This window comes from Equus asinus, chromosome 21 (assembly GCF_041296235.1).
Source record: "Equus asinus isolate D_3611 breed Donkey chromosome 21, EquAss-T2T_v2, whole genome shotgun sequence".
Classification (NCBI taxonomy): domain Eukaryota; kingdom Metazoa; phylum Chordata; class Mammalia; order Perissodactyla; family Equidae; genus Equus; species Equus asinus.
In genome coordinates this window covers 43995622-44008026 of record NC_091810.1, presented here as the reverse complement: position 1 = coordinate 44008026, position 12405 = coordinate 43995622, and the positions used below count along the sequence as shown (strand labels likewise).

Here is a 12405-nt window from a genome sequence, read left to right as displayed (position 1 = left end):
CCACACTGAGGCAGCGTCCCACATGCCACAACTAGAAGGAGCCACAACAAAGAATATACAACTATGTACCGGGGGGCTTTGGGGAGAAAAAGGGACAAAAATAAAATCTTTAAAAAAAAAAAAAAATTAGAGACAGTACTTTAAAAAAAAAAAAAAATCTCCCTCGGCCTCTTGCTCCCTCAGCTTACTGACCACTTGCATTACCTACACTAATATTCTGCCCCAAATCAATGAGTGGCATGTCATCAGAGTGTAGTCTTGACAAACTTAACACAGACAGTTGACATGTATGAAAAAACTTACAAATGTCAAGCACTTTGTAGGAGAAGGCTATTTTTTAATTTTCTACAACCCTTAAAATGCCCATAACTCTAATATTTCAACTTTTGGGAATTAACTAATCCTATGAGAAATAACAGAAAATAAAAAGATTTATGTACTGAGATGTTCAAGTGTGATTATAAAAGTGAAAAACTAGAAAAAAATTGAAATTCTAACAATAGGAGAATGATAAAATTAATTATGGCAGTGATGGAAATCATACAACCAAGATATATGTTTTTGAAGGCTTTTAAGGACATGGGAAAATGCACGCAATGTTAAATGTTTATAAGCCTAAAAAAACTTTCTTATGTAGTATGGCATGTCTTTGTTCAAATATGTATGTAGACAACGGAATGTAGGAAACTATAAATCTTAATGACAGTCATTTCTGAGTGGCGGGATTATGGGTGATTTGGGTTTTTTATTTACATTTTTCTAAGTTTCTATAATGAATATATATTATTTTTATGATAAAGCAATTATTTATATGCTTTCAACTATGGAAAAGTATTGTTTACATAATAAGGATGGTTACAAAATTAAATCCCTATTATTTTATAATATAATGCATTATTATGGGTAAAAAATTTTTAAAAACAGAAAATATGAAAGATTCTGGAACTTTTAACTCTGCCTTTTGCATGTTGCAGAGAATAAAAAAAGAAAGTAGCATCTTACCCCAAAGAACATAGAGTTAAGTAAGAGCACAGATAAACGACTAGCAAGGTTAAGTTCCGTGTGTGATCATTGCCTTTCTGTAATCATGAGAGAGAAGGGTGAAAAATTCTTTTCCTGTTAAATTATTACTTGAAAAAGCTTAAAAAGAGAAAATTATGAAGCCAGGGAAGGGCAAACTCAGTTTGCACCACAGTGTTGATCAATGACAAAATCAGCACAATTTAAACAGTTATTCAAGGGGCAGTATGAAGTGAAAAGGGAGGGAAAAAGGATTTTTCTTTCGTTTTGAAATTCAGCATCAGGAAGACACAAGGGCAGGAAGTCGGATCTTTTTTCAATTCATTTGAAATGATAAGGTGAAGACAGCCTGAAAGGACTTTTAATTATATGATGAGAGGAAGGAAAGGAGGGAGAGAGAGACAGGGCGCAGGAGAAACCTGTTTTTATATGTTAAATGATGAAGGAGAAAATGAAAAACTAAACGGGAAAAAGACTTTCAAGCAGCTCTTAAGAACGAAACACAAAGGCTGCAAGAGGCAAGGGCCAACATTTCATGCCAGAAAACAGAAAAGGCAGCACACTTGATCAAGCCCGCAGCCTTTCTACCCCATGGCAGCGGGTGATGCCTGGTGATGCAGGAAAAGATAAGTCGCCCTACTCAGCCTGTGCATGTGACCTCAGGTCACGGTGAGGCCCAGCTGGGGCCAGTGGGAGGGGCTGGGAGTGGTGCTTAGGGTCACAGAATAAAGCCTTCCTTTCATACTCCTTTTTAGCCCCACTTCATGGGGTTATGACCTAAACAAGGTATCACACCAATCTGGGGACATCTGCAGGGAAGAACATGGAAGGGCTTTGGAGTGAGACCCCTCACTAGCTATGACATCTTTGCCCAAACCTGGACCTTAGCTTCCTCATCTCTGAAATGGGATTAATAATACCTGGTTTTCAGAGTTATGAGGATGAAATGAAATAATATATTTAAAACCCCTATCCCAGTGCCAGGTATACAGCAAGAGCTCAAAAACTGTTAGTTCCTCCTGCTCTAAAATGTGAATAGAAAAACTATCATGAAGAGAAAGAACACTGCACACATTCCACTCACAGTTCAGTCCTTCTGAAGCAATGTCAGTCTGAGATCCCCCCAAAACTACCCAGTGCAATGGCTGGATCCCTCCTTTCCCCAAGTACAATGGCTCCCTGGGGGCCAACATTTTGGGAACTTTCCTCTAGATACACTCTCTGTTTTGGCGGTGGATCCAAATGTTCTTGGAGGCAGTAATGAACAGGTTAAAGTTGAGAGGATTTCAAACATGTCTAATCCAATAAGAGGCTTGGTAAAACATGCGTTATCACTTAAAGAATAAATGTTTAAAAATAGAGCACAGATGTGAAATTTGAATTAAAAAAAAGAGAGAGACAGCGCGTGAGAGATCTTCTTGGCATTTGTACGCTATTCTCTGTTTTGGTCACCTTCAGCTAAGCCTGTTATTCTTATGTGTGCTGCCAACTGCTAGATACCGTGCGGGTGCTTCAAATTACTGAAGCGAGGCTGGCAAATGGCTCTGAAACTTACAAGTCAGACTCCTCTTTCCATTTGTGTGTTTCTAAAAGTGGGGCAACACAGTGGTAAAGCCGGGCTTTTCAAGCTTTTCTACTTAAAAAGGTATACTTAAAAAGCAAAGAATGAGTTTTCTAAAACATGCACTTACACTAGATCTTTGAAAACTTAATGTATCACGGCTGGATTGGCATTTGTCACAAAAGATAGGCAATGGATTGCCAATCACAAAATTCACAGGAATTCCTACTTATTAAAGGAAGCATTCCCTGACTCCTCCGGCAAGCAAAGATTTTTGAACACTGGTAACACCTCTGTACCAAAAAATAGCAATGTGCCCTGTTTTCTGTTTCCTGAGCTAATATCTGTCTTACTGGTGGTAGAGATGATAAAAATCCAAAGCTCAAGAAAAAGTCAATATCTCTTTCTATAGCCCAAGAGTGTGCAACACAATCCCACCAAAGGTGCTCCGTAAATGCTTAGGGAAGGGAACTAAATGGTTTTTAAAACCTGGCTTTGTTCAAATGAAAGACTCAGAAACTGATCCATCAGAGTCAGCTTGATGCTCTGGGAAGATGCACTTCTAATTGGGATTTGAGAAACATATGGAATGGCAGATTAAATACTTTGTCTCAACAATTTTTGAGTGCTATTTTGTGTTGCAACTGGCAAACTGAATGGATTCCCTGAGCACTGGGTTGAGGCACCAGCTGCCTAGAGTGAGGAATGTCTCCAGGCTAAGAGAGCAGACTAGTGTCCCAACCAATTACTTGGACACTAAGAGGAAACTGTTTTGAGTAACAACGAGCAGTTCAGGTTTTACCTCCATGAGAATGCCCTGCCCGTGCCCTGCCGAGAGGGATCTGAATATTTCTTTTTTAAAAAGGGGTTCTCTAGACATACTGTAAAGGTACTTTGCAGTGAAGTCAATGATAAATGGAGATGTGGCTAGATTCTACTAGTGGGACATGAACAGCTTAAACCAAAGTAAGTCTACAATGAAAACCAATGCATTTGCATTTCAGCAATTCAATCTGGGGCAAGTCTGCAATGCATTACAATGCTGGGATCAAATCAAGCTTTTCTGGAGCTCATCCAACCACAACACGAGGCTATGGGAACCCTACTACATGGAGTTCCTCCACCGCTGTTTAATTGTGCTCACCTCCTGAACCATAAAGGGTAATTAAAAGTTATCTGCATACAATGCAATGGAAGTGTAAGTAGGAAGCACAACCTTGGGTGGCCTCAAGTAGAGGGGGAAAGAAATGCCTGACCAACCTCCCGACTCAGGTGCTTCCCACTTTCCCTGACAGGATGGTTTTGCCTCTGCCCAAGATCCAATTGTGACTGGGATCCCATCCTTACAGCCAACTCTCCTGAAGACTTTCCAGGGCAGCCTCCACCTTCTCCCATTCTTGGCCACACCCTTTAAATAGTTCTCAGAGACAGTCCTCTGACCTTGTGGACAACAGAGGGGAGAGGGGGGACTCTACCCAAAGAGATTACACTGTGCAGATTTGGCACAGCCTCCTGAATGTTGACCTGGACATAGGCTCTTTCTTCTCTGCAAAGTCTAGGGGAAAACAGAGAGAACCAGTGGACTAGTGTCCTGATCTTAATGCGTTTCTGCTCCCAACTGACCAGTGTGTTTCCCGGTAGCCAAAAACAATGCCCAGAACTGGTAGGAAAGGGAAAAGAAAACCAAGCATAATTTATCTCTGATCACAAAAGTATTCTAACTGGTTCTGAGAAATAAGCTGGTTCTAATTTTAAACAATAGTGTCTGGCCCTCATTTTAAAAAGGCATTTCCATCAAGGATGTGCATATCACTACTTCAGCACACAGGGGAGCATTTGGGAATAAGGCTTAGGGGGTAAGATTTAGTTTTAAGCTTTCTTCAAAAACCCTTTAGCAGCAGGAAAATCCAATGATTTCAGAATTAATTATTTTGATGTCAGTCCTTTCTTCAAGGGTGGACAAAAAGAGTTGGGGAGGGGGGAGACTGGATCCAATTCACAAAAGAAAGATGGTAATTTTTAACAATATTTTTAAAACTAGTCTTCTTAGAGAAAGAACAAAAAAACGAAAAAAACAACTCATTCCCAATTGAGAACCTCTCCCAAAATTGCAAAAATCTGGAAGCCAGATTTTTTTTAAAAAGAGGTGGAGTAAAAGTGTCAGAGGTGTGTGCTGGTGAAGAAATGGAACTGGGAAGAATACAAAAGCATTCTTATACTTATATGATAGACTTATATGTCTATGACCAAACTATGATTAATCCTTTATCTTCTTTTATGCAACAAGTAGCAGAAAGTTAATTTGTACTGCTCGCTTACCTTTATACTGTGCTCAGCCTAGAACCAACCCAAATGTCAACACCTGAAGAGCGTCATGAAGATTCTTTTGTTGTTAAGCATAGTTGGAATTTCTGAACTCATTTCATATCACCTTCTCAGGCTCCCTTGACAGATGTTTTACAGGAGTTTAGGTAGTTCTAGGCACATTGATTTATGAGACACTCAGAAGTTTTCAGGGATGAAATGGAGGGGCTTCCTTCATAACAACAAGTAACCTCTACCACATCTGGAAACTCAGTGACATTTTATTCAAGAAGAACCCCCAAATTTGGAGGGGATTTGAACTAAAATACAGTGAAGAGATCCAGAGGAAAGATTCAAAATGGCCACCATTGTCAATAATTCAAGTAAGGGAAAAGGCGTTTCTATAAAGAGTCTTACAAAATGGCAAGAAAGGACACAGGACCATTCTGTGGTCATCATTTGGCAAACAGGTCTCATGTCTTCTACCAACTCCTATAGGTAGTGGCTGCCTGGAATACTGGAGTGAGAAGAATTACGAGGATTGTCTAAAGTCTTGTCTAAAGTCATGATTGATCAACGATGTCTCTTTTTTAAATAAGCCACCCTGGTGATTCACTCACTCATTTATACATTCAACAAATATTTGCTGAATTCCCACTATGTGCTAGTAATTGTGCCAGGCCTAGAGATAAACAGTCAACAAAAAACTCATGAGGCCACATTCTCAGTCCTCACAGAGCTCATAGACTAGCAGGGCAGATAGTTACTATTCAAATAATCACAAAAACAAGTGCAAAATTACATCTGTTACAGTGCAATTAAGTGATTTACACATTCTACAGGAGTGCCAAATTGGGGATTTGACCCACTTGAGAAAGTCCCAGAAGGCTTCCCTGAAAAAGTGATGTTGGGTTGAGATTAAATGGGTGAATGAGCATTAACTAGGTGAGGAAAATGTATTCCAGGCAGAGGGAATTGCATGAACAAGGCAGAGAGCACACTGGCTTGAATTTGTCTTTATCCCACCAGCAACGGAAGCCAGGGATGGTTTTCCAGCAGTGAGGGCTGGAGGGTGTTGAGTGTATCTTGAGATCTATCTTTAGAAAAGGTCATGCTTCTGCCCACTAGGTTTGAGAATCTCTGGCCAGGCCTTGAGGCTGGTTGCACTTCTCCAAGGCACAGACATTACATGTTCTGACTCAAAAATCTCATCAACGATGACAAGCAAATCCTGGCATTAGTTCTTTGTGGCTCCAAATGGAAATGGCAATGCTTTTTAAAAATGCAAGCTAAGCACTGAAACTCCTTGGAGGCTGAAGCCAGGGGATTTGAAGATTGGGCTCAGTAGGGCAACTGTAAACAGGGCACTCTGACTGGGACCTGAGAGAGTCCTCTCTGTTCTAAGGCTGCATGGCTGGTGTATTCTGCTTCCTAACTGCAGAGAATTTCTGCTCCAGAACATACCACTCTTAGCAGATCCTGCACAAGTGTCCTACATAGCCTACCCCCAACCCCATTTCTGCTCTGACAGCTCGCCTCTTGACCTCCTTGTCCACTCCAGCCACACTAGTCTCTCTGCTATTCCTCAAACACACCACGACACTTCTGCCTCAGGGCTTTTGCACTGGCTGCTCCCTCTGTAGGAACACTCTTCCCCTAGGTATCTAACAGGGTTCACTCTGTCACTTCTTTCGAGTCTTTGCTCAAATGTCTCCTTCCCAATGAAGCCCATCCTGTCAACCTACCCTATTTTACATTGTCACCAGGCCTCAATCCTACCCTGCTACTCCTGTTCTCCCTTATACTGGTCTGTATTTTTCTTTTTCTATTTATTTATTATGTTCATGGTTTATTGCCTTTCTCTTCCATGCTCCCCCCGCCAACTCCACTAAAAAGTAATCTCCATGAGGAAGGTGTCTTTATCTATTTTGGTCACTGATGTATTCCAAAAAACCCTAGCATTCTAACACACAGAAGGCACTCAGTGAATAGTTCTTGAGTTGAATTCCAATATGGTACTCGGTCTCACCAAGCTACCCATCCCCTCTTACTCTCATGCCCCTGGGCAGCTTGGGAGCCACAGGCTGAGGGATTGGAACTTGGCTTCTCTGATGACATCTATTAGGTGTGGGGGCTAATCCATGGCTCACAGCATTGCTTTAGGGAGTCAGTATTCAGTCTAGCTAAGCGCAAAGTGTCAGCACTCCAACAGCACAGGGGCCCAACCCTGCACTGCCAGGTATGATGGTAGTTGAGTCATCTGGTCTCTTGGAGCCTTGATTTGATCAACTCAAAAATAAGAATGATGTTCTCCTCATTGGAGCAGGTAAAATATCTGTTGTGGATGAATCTACAGCATCTGGCAGAGAGCCTGGCACATAGTAGGTATGCAATACATTGGTTGGTTGTTAGGAAAAAGTGAGACAATATTTGTAAACTTATGTATACATAAAGCACTTGGCATAGACCCTGCCATGTGGCAATCATGCATTCATTCACACAAAAAAATATTTATTGAGTACCTACTATGTGCTTGGTAAAGTACAATAATTGTGGGGAATAAGCTACTCATGTTCAGTCCTTGGGAATGGCGTGGGCTATGGAGAAACCTTCCACATAAGATGAGATGAGCTCAAAAGGCAGCCTGAAGAGGACAGCATCTTCCATGAGCCAGTCTGCCTCAGTATCTTCAAAGAACATTGAGCAGGTGAACACCTAGACCCGGTGCCTTCCTCTCCCATTGGCCTGGGCACCTGAAAGAGCTCTGCTTTCCTGAGTCAGTCATGCAGGTGATGACAACTGAGGTCTGGAACTCGCCCTCCCAGGGGTGCCCTCTCAGACTGACGTCTACATGGGCTGCATACACAAACCAAGCAAGTTCAATAAGCACTATGCGCCTCTTCAGTGTAGGCTGGGAGCTGGGATCTAGGGTTCCTGACATGTCTGTTCATTGCTCCCCAAGTGCTTGGGCTTTAAGGGAGGGAGGACCAGGAGAGCTAAGGTAGCAAAACCTGTCAGCTCTTTCTCCCACAGTTCAAGAGCGTGTTCTCCATGAGCTATGACTCCCAGGCTTGTGAAAAACAGCAACGACGAAATCAAAATCAAATTACCTCTGAGGGTTGGTAGTGATAAAATCAATTAGCAGTAGTAGCAGTTATAGCAGCTCATACGTATATGACACCCACTGTGTGCCAGGTACATACAAAGCTCTTTGTACACACTATACCTCACAACAACCCTTTGAACTAGATTATTAACCCAATTTACAGATGAGGAAATTGAGGTTCAGGGAGGTTTAGTATCCTGCCCATGATCACACAGCTAACAAGTGCTCAAATGAGATTCACCCTGAACAGTCCAATGCTAGATGGCATCTGCAACATCCATTAATGGTTGTGTGGCAAAGGACCTCTGCAAGCATCATGGTGGGTCCAGCTGTGAAGCATGAGCAAGGCACCTCTGGTTCCTTCTCTACAAGAGCATCAGCCCTTTGGTTTTGCTGGGAGTTGATGAGTTAATGTATGTAAAGCCCTTAGATGCATGCCTGGCACATGGTGAGAGCTCGAAAGTATTAGTAATCATTGATGTGATCAAAAAGCCCAAGTCTAAGAGCTTTAGGCAGAATCCACTCTTTGTAAATGGCTGGAGAACATTCTTAAATGGGCATTTTGGCATCTACTTCAGGTTTGCAAAGAGAAAGGACCTCACAATTTGTGGAATCCCCTCCCACTTGTCACTATGAATTCCATCCTGAACCTGGTGGGGCATCTGTAGACTCAGGGGGACTATCTGAAACCCAAGCTCTATTGCTGATCAGCTGTGTGTCTTGGGCTGGTTATTGCACACTCTGAGTCTCAGTTATGCCCCTTAGAAAAGGGAGAGAATCCTGTCACCCACACCACAGGGCTGCCGTGAGGACTGTGGGACAAAATCCCCAAGGGACACTGGATATACATCCCAGCACAGAGTAAACACTCAATAAAAAGGGGGTGCTTTTATATGCAAACTAATCATTATTCTTAGAATCTTTATCATTTGCAACTGGACACACATATGCATGTGCTCTTTCTTGCTTTGTGGCCGCTAGTGTGTGGGGAAAAGTTTTAAATCTAAATCACTAAGGAGCCCATCCTCCTCCTTCGCTGCCTCTTTTTCCACAACAGGCCTTCAGACTCTGCCTTAGCCCAGGCGGGAGCCTAACTCAGCATGGCTGGGGTTTCCCAAATGTGCCCCATGATACCCAAAACCAAGCCTGTCGCAAATAATGAAGGCTTTGTGCAGTTTCCCAGGAGCAAACTGAAGGGCTACACTCAATCCTTCCTGGAATCCAGGAGTGCATTTTCATGATGCAGAGAAAGAAAAAAAGCAGCCTCAAAAAAAATTCCTTATTGGGAAAAGTAGAGGCAATTTGGGGACAAAGTATCTAAGAGACAAAAAGAAAAATATAATTCACTATGCCTGACAGTAAGGCCTCTGGGGCAGCCTTGGCTTTGCAGCAATGCCAGGCCATTTCAGAAGAGTTGGCCCTGTAGGTGGCCACAGAGTCTGGAACCATTGGCAAATACACAATAAACGAAATTACATTACAAATCAAGATATGATGCCATCACCTATGGTCCCAGACTTTATGGCCACTTAATACTGGAAATCATCAAAAGAGGTGAAGGTCCAGAGAGGCTGTAGCTCTTATGTACCCCCACACCCCGTGGCGGGGGCGAATGTCTCCTTAGCAGCTGACTGACCTGAGAGCTTTGGATCATGTATGCATCGTAGCTGGACCCGTGGTACTTGGCCGTAATATCTGGGCTGTAGCCAGCATCACAAGGGCATGGTATATTCGAGCTTGGGGGCTGTTTCCTAGGTCTATAAACCTGTGGGAGAAAGCTGCAATGGTTAAGTGCAGGAGAGGAGGTTGCAGGGCTCACAGGGAAGGAATTAGGAGGAAGCAAAGAAGGAGGCTCATCTCGACTTTCTGTGGCCAAGTGGGTGGAAAATCCAGTGTAAGAGATGCACAGCCCCAAACGAAGAGGTCAGGTGTAAGCGGCCCCCACCCCTGGGGCCAGCACCAGCGAGGCAAGCCGCTCTGTGGAATGACCCCAATGTCTGGCAGGGACTGGGACCTTCCCTCTACAGGAGAGGGCACCCAGGCATGGCAGTGGTCTCTCTCAGCGAGGCAGCTCCACATGGAATGGACTCTGGCTCAGGCCAAAGGATGCCTTTTCCTTTCTTAGGAGGGGAGGGAGGGGAGGGAGCTTACGCCTTCAGGCTTCCTTTCCACTCACCTTGCACACTGCGCTCAGACCAGATCACCCTAGTAGGCAGGGATTCAGTCCTGGGGGTGGAAATCGATGTGGACATACTCCGAGTGGTACTATGTGACATTTAAAGAGCTTCAGAGCCACATGTGGCCCTAGCAAATATGTGGCAGCCACCTTGTGAGACCACAGACCATTGAACCATAGTATCTGCTGAATTGGTTTCATAGTGAGGCTATAATCTGAGTGAATATCTTCAACCATTGCTTCCAAAAGCCCCAAGCTATATATGGAGGAGAAACAATAACTGAAGATTTCAGGGATGATTTTGCAATATGCTTCAGGTGCAATTAGTTCCATTTAAGCCACATCCAGAAAACATCTAGAAAGCAAAGAACTTTCTACACAAGTTAGGACTTTATCCCTTCTTCCTTTTCCCTCAGAAGAAATACAGTGAACTAGAGAGGAGGAAAAAACAGGATAATTGGGTAAAGAGGTAAAAAAAAAAAATTTGACTAAATAATGGCCAGGGAAGTCCCCAAGCACAGTTTGGCAGTGCTAGGGGCTGGGAGATGTTCCTCAGCCGAAAGTCCTGGAGGAAATAGTTGAAAAACCAAAGCTGGAAGTATGGGGAGAAAGAAATCTGAAGAACTGGATGAGAGGAGTCATTTATAGGATATAGAAAGTGAGCAAGACAGAAGATAAAAGGTCCAACGGGAAAGAAGGTGCCCAGAATTTAATTCATAGTTTCTAGGATTTAGTCAAAAGTCATACAAAGTCCACTGGAAGGAAGAGAGCTGAGAGCTATCTCTGGGGAGATGATGCTAATACAAAAGAAAGGAAAACAGCAGAGGTTGCAAACCACACAAGCCCAGGCACATGCACATAAACACAGAAAAGCAGTAAAATGGTGTCCCAGCAACAACTCAGGCCATTTCACTCCTACCTGGTTTTAGCTGCTTGAGCCCGCAGGATGGACGTGGGAAAATGAAGAGCGGCTAAACCCAGAGAAAGCACCCAAGGCCCCAAACCCAGCATAACACACCTTTGGCGCAGGAGGCCCCACCTGCTGCTTTAACTGATGCACTAGGCGATCCTTCTCCCGCTTGAGGGCCATGACTTCTTCCTGCGTCTTTTTCTTTTTGGAGGCAGACAATTCCAGCAAGGCAATGTTTGCATCTTTTTCACTGATGGCAGCAAGCAGTGCTTCCTGTCTGGTAAAATAAAAATTATTGTGATCTATTTTATAGAGTGAAATTAAAAAAAAAAAGGGCATTTCTAGTTAAAGTGAGCCACAGAGTGCTGTCTCAATGGGAAGGAATTATGGACAATGTTTAAGACAAATACCTCCCTGACTCTCAGAATAAACAAAGTAGTTTGGTTCAGAATCCCTGAGAGCCAAACGCTGTGTCCTCTGAGACAGCAATCTTTTGATGGCTTCATAGACACAGCTGCATATTAAAAATGGACGGAGCTGGGGCCGCCCCGTGGCTGAGTGGTTAAGTTCAAGCTCCGCTTTGGTGGCACAGGGTTTTGTCAGTTTGGATCCTGGGCATGGACATGACATCGCTCATCAGGTCATGCTGAGGCGGCGTCCCACACAGCACAACCAGAGGCACTCACAACTAGAATATACAAAAAAAAAGAAGATTGGCAACAGTTGTTAGCTCAGGTGCCAATCTTTAAAATAAAAAAAGAAATGGAGGGAATCAATCTGAACATTCACTTCTAACACACTTTCATCCATCTACCCATTCGTCTATCTAGTAATGCATCCATCCATCCATTTGCCAAATAAGGTTCAAGGTACTCCAAGACAATCCAATAAAACTGAGCAGCAATTTAACTACCAAGTATTATTTTTTCATGTAAGATTTTCTTTCGAAGGCAGGTAGAGATATTTACTAGGATCCCCTTTCCATTTTCAATGCAATTAGTGGTGCTCTCCAGTCATTTCACCGAAAACCATTCCTTCCGCAGTCTTCCTTATCTCAGTAATTACACCCCTATCCACTATGTAGCCCAAGCCCCAAACCTAGAAGTCATCCATGATTCCTTTCCTTCCTTCTCCATCCAGAGCCAATCCATCAACAACTTTAGTAGGTTTTACTCCTAAATACATCCCTTATCCAGACTGATCTACTGCTACCAAACTTCTCCCAACCACTAGCATCTTCTCTTGTAGACATTGGTCTCCTTGGTACAGAGACCAAATTAATCATTAAACATATTATAAATCTGGATTTCACCGTTCTGCTGCATGAA

General features: G+C 43.0%; 1 protein-coding gene across 7 annotated transcripts in view; it reads right to left on the bottom strand.

The window, feature by feature from the left end:
• The window catches only part of ERC2 (ELKS/RAB6-interacting/CAST family member 2), a 912338-nt gene that overhangs the window by 215244 nt on the left and 684689 nt on the right, over positions 1–12405 (bottom strand). For all 7 annotated transcript variants that reach the window (XR_011496408.1, XR_011496409.1, XR_011496406.1 and 4 more), the window contains one exon: positions 11207–11354. Coding sequence is in view for 3 of the 7 variants with exons in the window: in XM_070492831.1 (XP_070348932.1) it covers positions 11207–11354 (148 nt within the window). In the remaining 4 variants the exon portion in view is untranslated. The remainder of the gene's footprint in view (positions 1–11206; positions 11355–12405) is intronic.